Raw genomic sequence first — 15,391 nt, 5'->3', positions numbered from 1 at the left:
GATGTCACAAAAGGGATTATACCTCTTTATTCTTATCACAAGATAAAAAAATTGATGGTTGTCTTTTCGCATTTTTCAGACTAATTTCACTAGCAATTTTAAGATTTGTATCTTTTAGATGAGATTCTTATTAGTCTTCGATTCTAAACAAAAACAGTATTTATTTAAATTATTTGTTTTACTTGTAATTTACCTTTCCGAATTTTTTATCATTTGAACTTTTTCTCTCTAACTTTATGTAGAAAAATCAATAGTATTTTAATACATTTGAATTTGTTTATAAAAAATCTAACTAGTTAGTTTATATTTTAATAATATATTTAAATTAAACTGTTTTTATTCTTAATCATGTCGCAGCTAAAGACGCTAAAAATGGTTCCTACTATTACTATATCAGTTGCGCGACATTTATAGTTAGAGTAGGGGAAATGCCTTGGCCCAAAACAGGCGCAAACTCACTACCATGCAAAGTTAGGAGTTCTCAGACGAAGGTCGTGCAATGAAAAAGTTTGTTGTCTGATGAGTATTACATACCCAAATACCCCGGGTGTTTGGACAGAAAAGGAGACATTTGGCTCCTCTTAGTTATCCAGGGTCGTTTCGCTACCTTTGGGCATTTTAATTTTTAGTTTAAGCACTTTAAACTTTGTTATCTAATTATCTAATTTGCCAAATGTTTCTTGGTACCTTTTTACTCTTTCAAACAGGTCGACCTGTTCGTTCGATCATAACGGATAGCTCTGGTCGCTAATCTATGCACGAATTGTTCGTTCGATACGATATTGGCTTGGTGCTTCTTCTAGCAGTTATGTACAATTTATAAATCATATTAACATGACTGTATGATAACAGTAATTCATAGTTAATTAATTAATTTATAAATTTTATGATAACATTTTAGTATATGATCTGACAAACTTAGTTTTACGTATGTTGATTCCTAGGTCCATTAGAAACAATGTTATAAGCAAAGCATCTATTGAAATAAGACATATTGTCACTTTTCGAGCACCCTTTATTTAAATGAGCTTCACTCTCATGAATATTGTCATCTTTGTTTTTTTCTTTAATATAATATTTTATTCAGAAAAAATATATACACTCTTATCATATTTATTAATAAAATTCCGTAGAGAAAAGTAATTTTGATACATTATCGATTACAAAAAATTCATGAGCAAAAAACATATTATTCAATTAATATTTATATACCACATATACTGTAAATTTAAACCCAGTACGTTGATAGGTTATTTTGAGTTTAGGATATGTTGAACAAACTTGGCTTGTTTAATTCCCTTATCTTTCAAGTAATCACCAAAAGCTACTGTAGCCTAGGATAGAAAAAAAACATTAATTTATTTGGTTGTCTATCTAACTATATATCTGTATGTCTGTCTATCTAACTTCTATCCATCTGACTATCTATTTATCTTTCCATCCATTTATAGATGTATGTCTGTCTTTCTATCTATCTTTCCATCTATCTAAATATCTATATTTCCATCTATCTATCTATCTGTTTGTCTGTCTTTCTATCTAATTATTTATTCATCTATCTATATTTCATCCACAAATCTATCCACCAATCTATTTATCTTTCCATCCATCTGACTATCTGATTGTCTGTCTATCTATCTATTTATCTCTTCATTTAGCTATCTTCTTATCTATGTACATATCTATCTTTTTACACAACTATCTGTCTATTTAACATTTTATCTTGAATATGAAATGAAGAGTTTAAACTCATCAACTAAACTTTAAATTTACCTGTCTTACTTTTAAGATGTTTAGTTAAAAAAGCAGAGCTGCACTATGTGTTTAACAGTATGGTCTGTCCGTCTGTTAGTATAAGATATTTGCAAAGATTCTACCTAATGTACATTACGTTACTTACCCCTGGCTACATATAGTTGCTTCACAAGGTGATTTAAACCCTAAACTAGAATTTACCTAACCTAACCTTAGTACTTTTTCAAGCTTCAGTTTGTAAAGTAATAACTAAATAATATCTAAAGTTTATCTATCCCTCAGGGCTCTTAAAATAATGTACTCTATCTAACCTAACCCTTGATATCTGAAGTTCCCTACAGGCTGATTAGACCCCATCATAACTAAAGTTTATCTTTCCTCAGGGCTCTGAACATACTGTACTCTATCTAACCTAACCCTGGATACCTGTAACTCCCTAACAGGCTGATTAGACCCCATCATAATAACGTTTATCTATCCCTCAGGGCTCTAAACATAATGTACTCTATCTAACCTAACCCTGGATACCTGTAGTTCCTTTACAGGCTGATTAGACCCCATCATATCTACAGCACCGGGCAGCTTGGCTTTCAATCCCACCTTCACAAAATAATATAAAAATAGAATACAAGTATCATTAAAAATATTTTCTCGTATTCATTCGAATCCGGTGAATAGGAACCGGTTGTCATCCATACGAAAAAACTATGTCTAGCATCGTATTAGATCCAGCTTTCTACGAATATAAAAATGTACAATCAAAAGATTAAAACCAGTTTTTTAGCCAGTGCCTTCGGCACCTCGGGACTAAAAAACTGGTTTTAATCTTATAATTGTTCATTCTATATCCGCGGAAAGCTGTTTATAATACGATGAAAGAAATAACTATTAAAAACTTTTTTTAAAAAGGAACAGCACCATGGAGTTTTATTTTTAAAGGAAAATCTTTTTAGAAAAGATCATATATACACTTATCCATATGTGATATATGTAGAGAGAGAGGGAACATTGGACTGTTTATTACACTAGTCCCTAAAATCTTGTAATAACGCTTAATATGCGTTAGCTTTTAACTTTTGGGACTTTAAATGAATTTTGAATGGTTGGTTCATTAAATTCACGAACCACTAACTATAATCTACTAATGGAGTAATTTTAGGATGTACACAAATTTATCAGCCATTTTCTTATCCCTTTAGATCCCTGTGTCTTAACCTCTTTTCGAGGAAGCTTTGTGTTTATCAAGTACGAAATTAATTCCTTATCATTAATTCTAAAACTAAGCGCAAATGTCGTCTTTTTTGACTTTCCCTTCATAAAGTGACGCAGCATGGATTGTTTATATGCGCCCACGTTTTTCACTTTTGAATGAGACATGAGGGTGTGAAGATTTCGGAGAACAAAATTGGGCCTATCATTGGTCTCATAGTGTGTGAACGACCCTAGTATACCAGGGATTTGAAACCATAAGAGCTTCAGGTAGAATTTGTTAATTTTATTGGGAAGAATGGTGTATAGGACGATTATATGTAGTTTTAAAAAGGCTTTAGCCAGCTAAGCATGAAACTTAATTATGATTAATATATGTTTTGGTAATTTTTATGTGCCTTATTGTTGCATTTAACAATGATTTATTAAACCAAATAATTTTCCTTTAAAGCCAAAGTTTCCAAAGATTTTTTACCGTAGAGAAAAATGATTTTTAAAAAGCAAATAAGATTACGTGGTTATAAATAACTGGAATTATGAACTAATTGATATTGTAATTTCAGGTCTTTGAAATAATTTCATCAATAAATCTATATTCAAACCTGCTGTTGAAACTTGATGGTTCCTGGTATTGGGGGTTTGTATGTTCGCCAACTGATCTCGTGAACTTCCCGCTAATTCGGAAGTCAAGCTCAACCAAAGTGTCATGGTTGAGACAATTTCAAAGTCTTAAAGTTTGATGGAGCTGCACAAGCGAATTTCAAATGAATGATGGTTGAAGGCGCTGCACAAGCAATTTCAAAGTATCTGATGAATAGGCGTTAGCATTCATCAAGAGATCAATAGCATCTAGATTATTGATGCAAAAAAGAAAGAGCTGCACAAGCAATTTCAAATGATTGGAGTTTGAAGGAGCTGCACAAGCGAATTTCAAAATACTGTAGTTGAAGGAGCTGCACAAGCAAATTCAAATCGTTCTGAAGAAGGAGCTGCACAAGCAATTTCAAAGAAGTGAAGGTTGAAGTTTAGGCATTAGCAAATTTCAAATAACCTGATGGTTGAAGGAGCTGCACAAGCAACTTCAGATGGTTCTGAAGAATAGGCATTAGCATTCTTCAAAGAATCTGAAGAATAGGCGTTAGCATTCTTCAATAAATCAATAGCATATAGTGTATTGTTGCAAAAAACATTGACAATTTTTCTGTGAAATAATTACCTAGTGAATCAATATGGTGCTCACTAAAAAGCAGAAAATTGAGCGAGCTATCGCTATTGGCAATGAAAGGCTAGAGGTGTTTGACGAACAGATAAAAGTGTTTTATGAAAATCTAAAAGCCTGCCAAAGTTTGAGTTCATGTGAAAATGTGAATTTAAAATCAATTCGTGACATTTTTAGTGAGGTCAAGGACCAATCTGACCTAATAAAAAGTCTAAAATCTGCCGTGGAGACTAGTGAGATGCGCAAGTTCAAGCGTGATTTGTATGAAGCTAGTGAACAGAAATCTGTTGCAGTTAAAGTTTATGCGTCGTTGGAGCAGTGTACGAAAATTCTGCACTGGCTTGACAATGATTCAGACGACGCGAGGTCGAGCACTGTCGCCAGGAACCTCGACGTCGTTGAGAAGGTGAGGATGGACATGGGAGTGCTTAAAATTTCCATGGAGTTGCGCCAAGAAGTACGTGATATATACCGAAGGCTTAGAGAGATGGAACGTCGTTCATCTAACTCGGATAAGCTTGGTGTCTGTGGCACCAATAATTGCGACAGTTATTATAGTCGTAGGTTGCTCCATGAGGCTAGTGCTGGTGTGAATACAGTCTACAAGTCAAGTTCTGCACCCAGCCCCTGTACCTTCTTTGTTGATAATGAACCGGTTGGTACTGCCGTAGCTGTTGATAATGAGCCGGTTGGTACTGCCGTAGCTGTTAATAATGAACCGGTTGGTACTGCCGTAGCTGTTGAGAATGAGCCGGTTGGTACTGCCGTAGCTGTTGATAATGAGCCGGTTGGTACTGCCGTAGCTGTTGATAATGAGCCGGTTGGTACTGCCGTAGCTGTTGATAATGAGCCGGTTGGTACTGCCGTAGCTGTTGATAATGAGCCGGTTGGTACTGCCATAGCTGTTGATAATGAACCGGTTGGTACTGCCGTAGCTGTTGATAATGAACCGGTTGGTACTGCCGTAGCTGTTGATAATGAGCCGGTTGGTACTGCCGTAGCTGTTAATAATGAACCGGTTGGTACTGCCGTAGCTGTTGAGAATGAGCCGGTTGGTACTGCCGTAGCTGTTGATAATGAGCCGGTTGGTACTGCCGTAGCTGTTGATAATGAGCCGGTTGGTACTGCCGTAGCTGTTGATAATGAGCCGGTTGGTACTGCCGTAGCTGTTGATAATGAGCCGGTTGGGTCTGCCGTAGCTGCTATTGATAATGATGTTAGTTGTGCTGCAGTTATTCCTGATGATATTGGTAACGATACTGTAGCCGTTGAGAATATTGTTACGGCGGGTATTGAGCCGCTGAATGATTCGGTTCCAGCCGGACAAGAGCCGACGGGAGTTTCGGTTCCGGCTGGACAAGAGCCGATCAGAGTTTTGGTTCCAGCTGGACAAGAGCCGACGGGAGTTTCGGTTCCAGCTGGGCAAGAGCCAATAAGAAATTCGGTTCTGGCCGGACAAGAGCCGACGGGAGTTTCGGTTCCGGCCGGACAAAAGCCGGTAGATGATTCTAAGTTTTATGACAGTCACACTTTTATTACTTGCCCTGGTGCTGTCATGAATCAAGAATCGACTTGGCTGCTGCCAACCTTGCCGCCCGACACAGGGTAAGAGGCCTGCAAATGGCGGATGGAAATATGGCGGGTGTTGCCGCCAGAAAGTCATTGAAAAATTTCAAACCACACATATCTAATCTACAACATAAACTATTTATGTGAAAATGATCTTTAAAGAAAAAATATTACAAGTTATATATTAAGCTTGTAAAGGGAACCTAAAAAGGTTCTGCAAAGAATAAGTATTCATTATTCACTAATTTTATTGTTCATATTTAAGCACAAAAATTCTACAAAATTGTTTAGACTTTTAAAGCAGATTTTAAAAGATTTTGTTTCTTTAAGTATGATTTTGAAAAGCAAAAGTTTGTGTGTATCAACTACCAAATGATTTTTGCAGATTTTTTAGATTGAGAAAAATAGATTTTTTTAAGAATTATTTTTCGAGGTATTTTTTTTCATGGTTCACGTTTGCTTAAAAAATGTTATTTCTCAGATTCTCGTATGAGATAATGCATTGAAGTAAAGAACACAACATGTAAAATTATTATGATAATGTTTAAAATATTTCTTATTATTATTTTAAAAAGATTATCGCAAAAAATCAAGATATTTGTTTTAATTTGTAAGCAAATAAAGTTTTTTCTTTCACTCCGGAGGCAAGGATTCCTAATAATCCACGCGTAAAGATTTTTCTTCATTCCGAGAGCAGAGATTCGTAGTAATATATGTACCTAGCGACTTCGGACAATTTTAAACCTTGAGAAAGTATTTTATAGCAATTATTTCCTAGGTACATATATTTTCGTTCATGTTTAAAAATGTAAACTCTATTTTCTATGAGATAAGCATTTATAATAATGAACACGATGTATGATATTATTAAAATATTGATTATTATTTATATGAATATCACAGAATTAATTTAAGATAAACTATGCATATTTTAAATTAACCTTTCCTTCATTTTTATCGCAGATGTTAAAATAAAAGCGGTTATAAAAAAATTATGATTAATAATTGATTCTTATTTTATGAAAACTAAGAACATTTTTTTAGTAAAAAGCTACATTTTCATATGCCTATTTTTATGCCTAAAATAAGAATCAAATGAAATGCGATAAAATTTTATTCTATTTCATATGCTCAAATTTAATTTTATTGAGTTTAATTTCTTTTCAAAAGTACAATTCATTATAAAACTTACCTGAAAAGTTTAACAAAAAGGAATAAATGTGTCGAGGTTGCGTGATTCGATATTTATTCTAAGAAAAAATCAAGTATTTTTTTTAGCAGATTTTTTAAAATTATATATGAATTTCAATCAAGTAAACATTTTTTATTCAGATCAAGGAATGATTGAAAATTCATATTTAAAGTCTCATATTTTTTTACAAAGAAAAATTGGTATTTTTCATAATTTCAATGAAAATTATAACGAAGATATTATTATTTTGCTATTCTTTAAGTATTAAAAAGTTTTATTGTTGATTAAGATATTACAGTTCTTATTCATTAAGTTTGAAAAACTTTCTGCCCAAGGATTTTGAAACATTTTTTCTTACTACTCTTTTTGATGCTTAACAAATTTAGTTTTAAGTACCTATAAATCTTAATTTTCTTGTCTAAGATTTATTTCGTTTTATTTTACCATTATTGTTTACATTTCGACCTGATTTCGTAGGTACTTATTGATTTATTAATAATGATTTATTACCTATTGATTATGAAATGATTATTATTTAGTATAAGTTGTTATATTTACAACATCATGATTAATAGGATTATCCATTTTAGGATTTGTGTATGTGATCTTGTGATTGTCATGTGCATGGAATGTTGTATGGTACAAACCAATCCCCATCCTTCTATCCTAAAATGTGAGGTATTATGAGTCCTAGTGAGGAGTATAATATTGTGTATGCATTTCACGGGGTTTCATTTAGTTAGGAGCAAAATTGTCACGTTTTCGGGATGTGGCCATTCTCTTGTGATTATGGTGAGTTGAGTTTAGTGAGAAATGTTGCTAGTGCTCAGCGCAAAAAAAACCTTGAATCTCGTTAAGGAAGTTAATTTGACTTTCAAACGGGGGGTGTGTCTTAACCTCTTTTCGAGGAAGCTTTGTGTTTATCAAGTACGAAATTAATTCCTTATCATTAATTCTAAAACTAAGCGCAAATGTCGTCTTTTTTGACTTTCCCTTCATAAAGTGACGCAGCATGGATTGTTTATATGCGCCCACGTTTTTCACTTTTGAATGAGACATGAGGGTGTGAAGATTTCGGAGAACAAAATTGGGCCTATCATTGGTCTCATAGTGTGTGAACGACCCTAGTATACCAGGGATTTGAAACCATAAGAGCTTCAGGTAGAATTTGTTAATTTTATTGGGAAGAATGGTGTATAGGACGATTATATGTAGTTTTAAAAAGGCTTTAGCCAGCTAAGCATGAAACTTAATTATGATTAATATATGTTTTGGTAATTTTTATGTGCCTTATTGTTGCATTTAACAATGATTTATTAAACCAAATAATTTTCCTTTAAAGCCAAAGTTTCCAAAGATTTTTTACCGTAGAGAAAAATGATTTTTAAAAAGCAAATAAGATTACGTGGTTATAAATAACTGGAATTATGAACTAATTGATATTGTAATTTCAGGTCTTTGAAATAATTTCATCAATAAATCTATATTCAAACCTGCTGTTGAAACTTGATGGTTCCTGGTATTGGGGGTTTGTATGTTCGCCAACTGATCTCGTGAACTTCCCGCTAATTCGGAAGTCAAGCTCAACCAAAGTGTCATGGTTGAGACACCCTGGATATATGTGACTAAAGCCCAGCGTTCTAGCTGTTGAAGATATCTTTAAATGAATTGAGCGTACACTAAGTACTCTTTGTAAAATGTTATTTTATCCAAATTCTTGATGCTTTTTGTTTTAAATTATTCAGAAAGGAAAAACTTTAAAAGAAAACTTTTGTTTAAATTCATTAGCATATTGCAAAAAGGATGTTTCTAAGAATAAAGTTTTAGTGGCAAAGCTTCTTTTACAATTTTTAACGTTTGACAAAAGTTAAAAAAGTATTTCCGGCAGCTATTAATGAGAGATCTCTATTTTTTTGTTAATGTTCTCATGACTCATAAAACCTACTCAATATTTTACGTTGTCCTTCTGTTTTTGGCATTATGATTTTATGTGAAACTTTTTTGGTTCGTCAGATTTTTTTTCAAAGATTGAAATTCTACAATAGAAAATTAATTTACTCAGATGCTAACAAAGATATATAAGTAACAAGATTCTCAATACGATTTCTATGACTTATGAACACATTTTATCCGTCCGTCTAATTGGCTTTTCTTGTATTTTAATTAAATACTTCTTCGATATGCTGATAAATTTTACCTTTGTTTTATCTTTAATCCTAGTTCCTCCACAGGTGGCTACTTGGCGTTCATACCTATCCTGAAATAAATTATTCTTATACACTTGATTTCTCTTTCTTAGTTGAATAATAATTGGCTAATGAGAACTAAGAGTAACCAAACTTTTCCAAAATGGTATACATAAGGTTTATGGTTATTTACATAATTATGTTAATTTATCAACCATTGCCCTGCTACTGATTTAAGGTAAAAGTTTAAAAGAACAAACTCATCATCTAAAATCATTTATTTAAATGTACTTTTCTTTATTCAATGCAATACTTTTGTAACTTAACTCAATTATTGGTAAAAAATTTAGCTTCTCTATAAATTTTTCTTTCTGTATACCTGCCATTTAGATTAGGCTAAAAACCATGCTCCAAAGTACATAAGTCTATTTCTCTTAACTCTATTGTATGTTGATAACTTAGCTGCTCTATAACTGTTTCTGTCTGTGTATACCTGCCATTTAGATGGGGCTAGAAACCATGCTCCATAGTACATAAGTCTATTTCTGTTAACTCTATTGTACGTTGATAACTTAGCTGCTCTATAACTGTATCAGTCTATATATACCTGCCATTTAGAGGGGACTAGAAACCTTGCTCCATAGTACAAAAGTCTATTTCTCTTAACTCTATTGTACGTTGATAACTTAGCTGCTCTTTAACTGTATCAGTCTATATATACCTGCCATTTAGAGGGGGCTATAAACCTTGCTCCATAGTACATAAGTCTATTTCTATTAACTCTAGTGTACGTTGATAACTTAGCTGCTCTATAACTGTATCTGTCTGTGTATACCTGCCATTTAGATGGAGCTAGAAACCATGCTCCATAGTTCATAAGTCTATTTCTCTTAACTCTAGTGTACGTTGATAACTTAGCTGCTCTATAACTGTATCTGTCTGTATATACCTGCCATTTAGAGGGGACTAGAAACCTTGCTCCATAGTACAAAAGTCTATTTCTCTTAACTCTATTGTACGTTGATAACTTAGCTGCTCTTTAACTGTATCAGTCTATATATACCTGCCATTTAGAGGGGACTAGAAACCTTGCTCCATAGTACAAAAGTCTATTTCTCTTAACTCTATTGTACGTTGATAACTTAGCTGCTCTTTAACTGTATCAGTCTATATATACCTGCCATTTAGAGGGGGCTATAAACCTTGCTCCATAGTACATAAGTCTATTTCTATTAACTCTAGTGTACGTTGATAACTTAGCTGCTCTATAACTGTATCTGTCTGTGTATACCTGCCATTTAGATGGAGCTAGAAACCATGCTCCATAGTTCATAAGTCTACTTCTCTTAACTCTATTGTACGTTGATAACTTAGCTGCTCTATAACTGTATCAGTCTATATATACCTGCCATTTAGAGGGGACTAGAAACCTTGCTCCATAGTACAAAAGTCTATTTCTCTTAACTCTATTGTACGTTGATAACTTAGCTGCTCTTTAACTGTATCAGTCTATATATACCTGCCATTTAGAGGGGGCTATAAACCTTGCTCCATAGTACATAAGTCTATTTCTATTAACTCTAGTGTACGTTGATAACTTAGCTGCTCTATAACTGTATCTGTCTGTGTATACCTGCCATTTAGATGGAGCTAGAAACCATGCTCCATAGTTCATAAGTCTATTTCTCTTAACTCTAGTGTACGTTGATAACTTAGCTGCTCTATAACTGTATCTGTCTGTATATACCTGCCATTTAGATGGGGCTAGAAACCATGCTCCATAATACATACGTCTTTGCCGGGGGTTAGGCGTCTCAACTTCACCCTCCTGTAATAAAATTAAGATTGATATAGTTTATTAATTTCTACTTTGGTATACCTCCCCTTAATTATTTTCAAAGCCTTTGCTAAATATAAACCTGACTAATTTGGTTTTCATTGTACTATCTATAATACAAAGTAGAACGATGTCTTCCTGTCAGTCCATCCGTCCGTCCGTCCGTCTGTCCCTTAAGATCTCGGTAACCAGTGAACCGATTGGATTCTACTCTTCAGGGTATATACCTTTTGGTCCTGTGGTGGTTTTAAGCTATTTTCTTAGGGGGGGGGGACACCTCCGACGCCCCCAAAAATGAAAATCCCCCCCCCCCCTAAAAAAAAAATAATTTTCTTTGGAACACATTAGACTATGAGCAGCACCAGTGGTACTTTATTTTTTTTTTAATTATCTCTTGGGGCAAAGCCCCTGGAGGCTAGGGACGAAGCCGAAGCTAGATATATCTTTACATTTATGAATATAATCATCATAGATACCGTTTACACAAGAATAGGGAGTTGGGTAACTTATCCTGGAGCAGTGGCGTGCGAACCGAAGGGGGCATTTGGGGCAATCGCCCCCCCCCCCTAGCGACCAAAACGGTCACTGCAGTGTGGGGAGAAGGGATGGGGGAGAAGAGATGGGGGATAAAAATGGGAAATAGGGATGGGGGAAGGGATAGAGAAGAAGGAAATAGGCCCAAAATCAAATAATCCCACCCCTTTAAACGCCCTTATTTAAATTAGGATATATAAATAAAATGCCTTCCGCCCGGGCAAAATTTTACAAAATCTTAAAAATACCCCCCCCCTCCCTCCTAGACAAAGTGCTTCGCACGCCACTGTCATGGAGTAACTATTCATAATGGTGATCTGTCTCCCACTGGACCTACAGGAATCTTCACTGTAAAAGGGATATGTTTGCTACACACAGACATCCTATTACTTCTATATAAGAATACATAATACCTGATTCGCTGTATCTTTCTTCTTTTCTTTCTTTTTCCGTTGATGGCTAAAAACTTTGCTCTGAAAGGAAAAATAAACATATTATTATTAAAAGAAAATTTAAATCAGAAAAAAAACTGTAAGACATCTAACAATTTTCTGACATTAATATATAAAACTACAATATAAACTAAACACTGTTAAAGGCTTGTTGATAGAAACCTATAATACTAATTAGAAATATTTTTGTTTGTCCATCTTTCTATCTCTCCACCTCTAGCTCAAAATCTTGGTAACTGCTGAACAGATAAGCTCAGTTTTTTTCAGAGTAAACACCGAGCGGTCCTGGAATGGTTTCAGGCTATTTCTTGGGGGACACTCTTTTAAAACAAATAAAATATATATAAATAAGAAAACCAAATCCCTTTTTTGTTCTGACTTAATATTATTAAACATTTTTATATAACCTTAAATTGATTTATTATTAGTATAAACATTACATGTCCGAGTGTCGTACCATTGCATTGACCCATTCACAGAGCAGTGTCGTTAGCTTTATTGTTGTGCTACTTATGGACATTTATATAATCTTGTTTCTTAATTTAACCTTGAACATATCTATTATTGTTGTTATAAGATACTTTACAATTAACTTTATCTCTCTGTATTTCGTGGAAATTAGAATTTTTTAACTGATATTTGAAGTTGTTCTATTTAGATTTAACTAACAACAAAATTAGTCTGAAACATATATGGCAATTTCAGCTGACTTTTGATAGGCAATGCTTTGTAGTAAAGACGACCTTTAAATCGGCCCCCCAAATAATATTTTTGAATTATTTCTGTGTTCTAGTGATGCTCAAAATCAAACCTACTTTAAAATTAACTTTGTTCGCCTAACTGGTATGCTATGTAATTAAGAAATTTACAATAGGCTTCTGATTCTCCAAAGGACTAATTTTATATGCTTAAAAGCTTAGCTGCAATAGCACACGTATCCATCCTTGTTTCCGATCTTAAGCTAGGAATCAATTATTGAAAAATCGAATATCAATGATTTTATTTAGACTAAAAGCATTTATTTCAGGGATGTAGGGGACACTGGTCCCCAAAGTTTGTAAATATTTACTCTTATTCGTTGGCTTTAAAACTTGGGGACCCTCTTTAATGCTGTACAAACTAGCTAGCAGTGTCCAAACTTTTTCACCATTTTTTCTTTCCCTGTTTCCCTGAGTCTGGCAGTACGTTTTTTTTACAGAATTGCTAGAAGCGTAGCATATCTTGACAAGGGAATGTTAGAATATAATATCTAAGTATTATGAAACCAACAGCAGCACCTCTAAACACACTGAAGTGTATTAGGGACGGTAGAGTATACTGTTAGCAAATATTATTTTAATATCGTGTTAGGTATGTACAACTTTTCGTAGATAATTAAATGAAAAATTAAGATTAATTCCAGTTTTGTCAGCATCAAACAGACTGGTACTAACATTTGTTATAAAAAATATAACAACGAGCTATTTTTTGTAAAGAATCTTTGCGTCTGTCTGTCCATCAATCTGTTCATCGCATTAGTAATCTTTCTTTCCATCTATCTGTCCATCTATCTATTCATCTATCTATTTATCCATCCATCTATATATCTGTTTACCTTTCTAGAAGATAAATCACCACTTTTTCTCCCGAGAACTTTTTCCGCAAACTCTTTTTTATTCATCAGGGGTATCTGGACTTCTTGTACCTTACTTCCAGGCCCTACATTATTCATATTATTTAAAAAGTATATTGAGGGATAAGACAGGCAAACAATAGATTAATTTATTTCCCCAATGATGATTATTATTACCCCTGTTTAGGATTACAATTATTCATTGAAAAATCCTTCAAAGTTTTCACAAGAAAAACAGACTTTTATCTTAAAAAGTAGCCGAGAAAACTAATTTTCCTTTTACAAATTTGTGTTTCTTTTAATCATTACCAAGGAAAAGGGAATGTAATTCTGTCAAACAGTTCTAAAGGAAAATTAAAATAGCTAGGCCTGAATCATTACAGATAGACTGAAGGACAAAGTGAGTTAAAGAGTAGATATCTATTTACACAAAATTTTATCAGCTTGTATTATTATGACTGGGTGCTTAATGCCCTTAGGAATCTACGCATAGAAAAGTTCAGCTGTATATCTTCAATACCAGCTGAGAAATTAAATTAATTTAAATATAATAAGTCCTTTACTTCACTGCCAAAATTTATAAATATACCTGTTATTGTAGATCCAAACTTAGCCCAAGACCTTAATTAAAAATAAAAAGCTTGGAAGAAAAAAATATCTATTCTTCTCGTATTCATTTGAAACCGATTAATACCTGGTGGATTAGAACCGGTTCTCATAAATACAAAAAAATTATGTCTAGCATCTTATTATATCCAGTTTTCTACAAATATAAAAATGTACAATCTTAATATAAAATCTGTTTTTTTTAGCCCTTGCCTACTGCATCTTGGGTCTAAAAAAAACTGGTTTTAATCTTATAATTGTACATTTTATATCCGCGGAAAGCCGTTTACAATACGATGCGAGAAATAACTATTATTAATCTAATATAACTCTGTCTATATTTTTCTATTGTATCTAATAATCTTTCTTGAGTTTTGCTCAAGGCTCGGCAGCAGCGCGTCAATTATTAACCAGTTTTTACAGAGGAATTGTCATATTTGGTCCAGGTTTAGACTTCCAGCTGTTTTTTACAGGCTTACAGGCGGTTAACGAGTCCTTGTTTTGCTATCTATTTATTCTATCTATTTTGTTAATGTAAAAGAGAAAATATACTAAACATATATGAAATCTTTTTTTATATCTATATAAGTATGTTGTTTATTGAAAAAAAAGACCATTAGATATACTAATGATAAACAAAATTTGACTGGTTGTATCGTCATGCTGCCTCCAGTTATGAACCATAATGTACAATTATATGTTAGAACTAACAAAGTATCATAAAAAAGTTAGTCTTAATGATGCTTTTTTAAGCTAATGACATTTTTAATGGTGGTATTGGAGAGGCCAGTGACCTTTTATGGACTCCCTGACAAAGTGTGTGCAATATAAGTGTTCCAAAAAAATTTGGAAAATATATTAGGTTTATATCAACATACAAGAAAAGTGCAACCTATGAAAAAAAATTATATATTATGTTTTGCTTCCATGACAACAATTATAGCATGCATAGGAATATTATATTTTAGATCTTATACAAAACAAATGGTCGTTTTATTGCTGGTAAAATAGTTTTCTATTCAGGTAACAAATCTCATTCCAAGTGTTTTTTTTAATTTGATTTATAACTTTTACTTACAGCTATCTTAGAAAACAATTTTATAGTATAGCTCATGAAACTTAGCCCAATATATATCTACTAGAGGCAGCGTTCTAAAATTATCCCACTATTGGCTAGATTGAATACTAATCTTTTTCTTCCATTGGCCTATCTCTGAATA

General features: G+C 33.3%; 1 protein-coding gene across 1 annotated transcript; it reads right to left on the bottom strand.

Moving 5' to 3' along the window:
- Nucleotides 1–1,097: 1,097 nt before the first annotated feature.
- Nucleotides 1,098–14,186, bottom strand: LOC145321984 (uncharacterized). Its single transcript, XM_080163705.1, has 7 exons — nt 14,155–14,186; nt 13,548–13,651; nt 11,915–11,974; nt 10,878–10,958; nt 9,142–9,201; nt 2,284–2,355; nt 1,098–1,334 (listed from the first exon to the last, which is right to left on the bottom strand). The coding sequence occupies exons 2-7, from the start codon at nt 13,611–13,613 to the stop codon at nt 1,251–1,253; spliced, it is 423 nt and encodes a 140-aa protein (XP_080019831.1). The 5' UTR covers nt 13,614–13,651; nt 14,155–14,186; the 3' UTR covers nt 1,098–1,250.
- Between the last annotated feature and the right edge of the window lie 1,205 nt (nt 14,187–15,391).

Source organism: Acartia tonsa, chromosome 6, assembly GCF_053477335.1.
Source record: "Acartia tonsa isolate MP-2025a chromosome 6, ASM5347733v1, whole genome shotgun sequence".
Classification (NCBI taxonomy): Eukaryota; Metazoa; Arthropoda; class Copepoda; order Calanoida; family Acartiidae; genus Acartia; species Acartia tonsa.
The sequence above is the reverse complement of the archived record's forward strand: the minus strand, read 5'-3'. Positions and strand labels throughout refer to the sequence as shown.

Coding starts and splice junctions, on each gene's coding strand:
- LOC145321984 (XM_080163705.1), bottom strand. CDS start 13,613: ATGAATAAAAAAGAGTTTGCGGAAAAAGTTCTCGGGAGAAAAAGTGGT. Junction 11,975..13,547: donor GTGATTTATCTTCTAGAAAG/GTAAACAGATAT, acceptor TTTTCCTTTCAG/AGCAAAGTTTTTAGCCATCA. Junction 1,335..2,283: donor AGCCTGTAAAGGAACTACAG/GTATCCAGGGTT, acceptor TTTCTATCCTAG/GCTACAGTAGCTTTTGGTGA.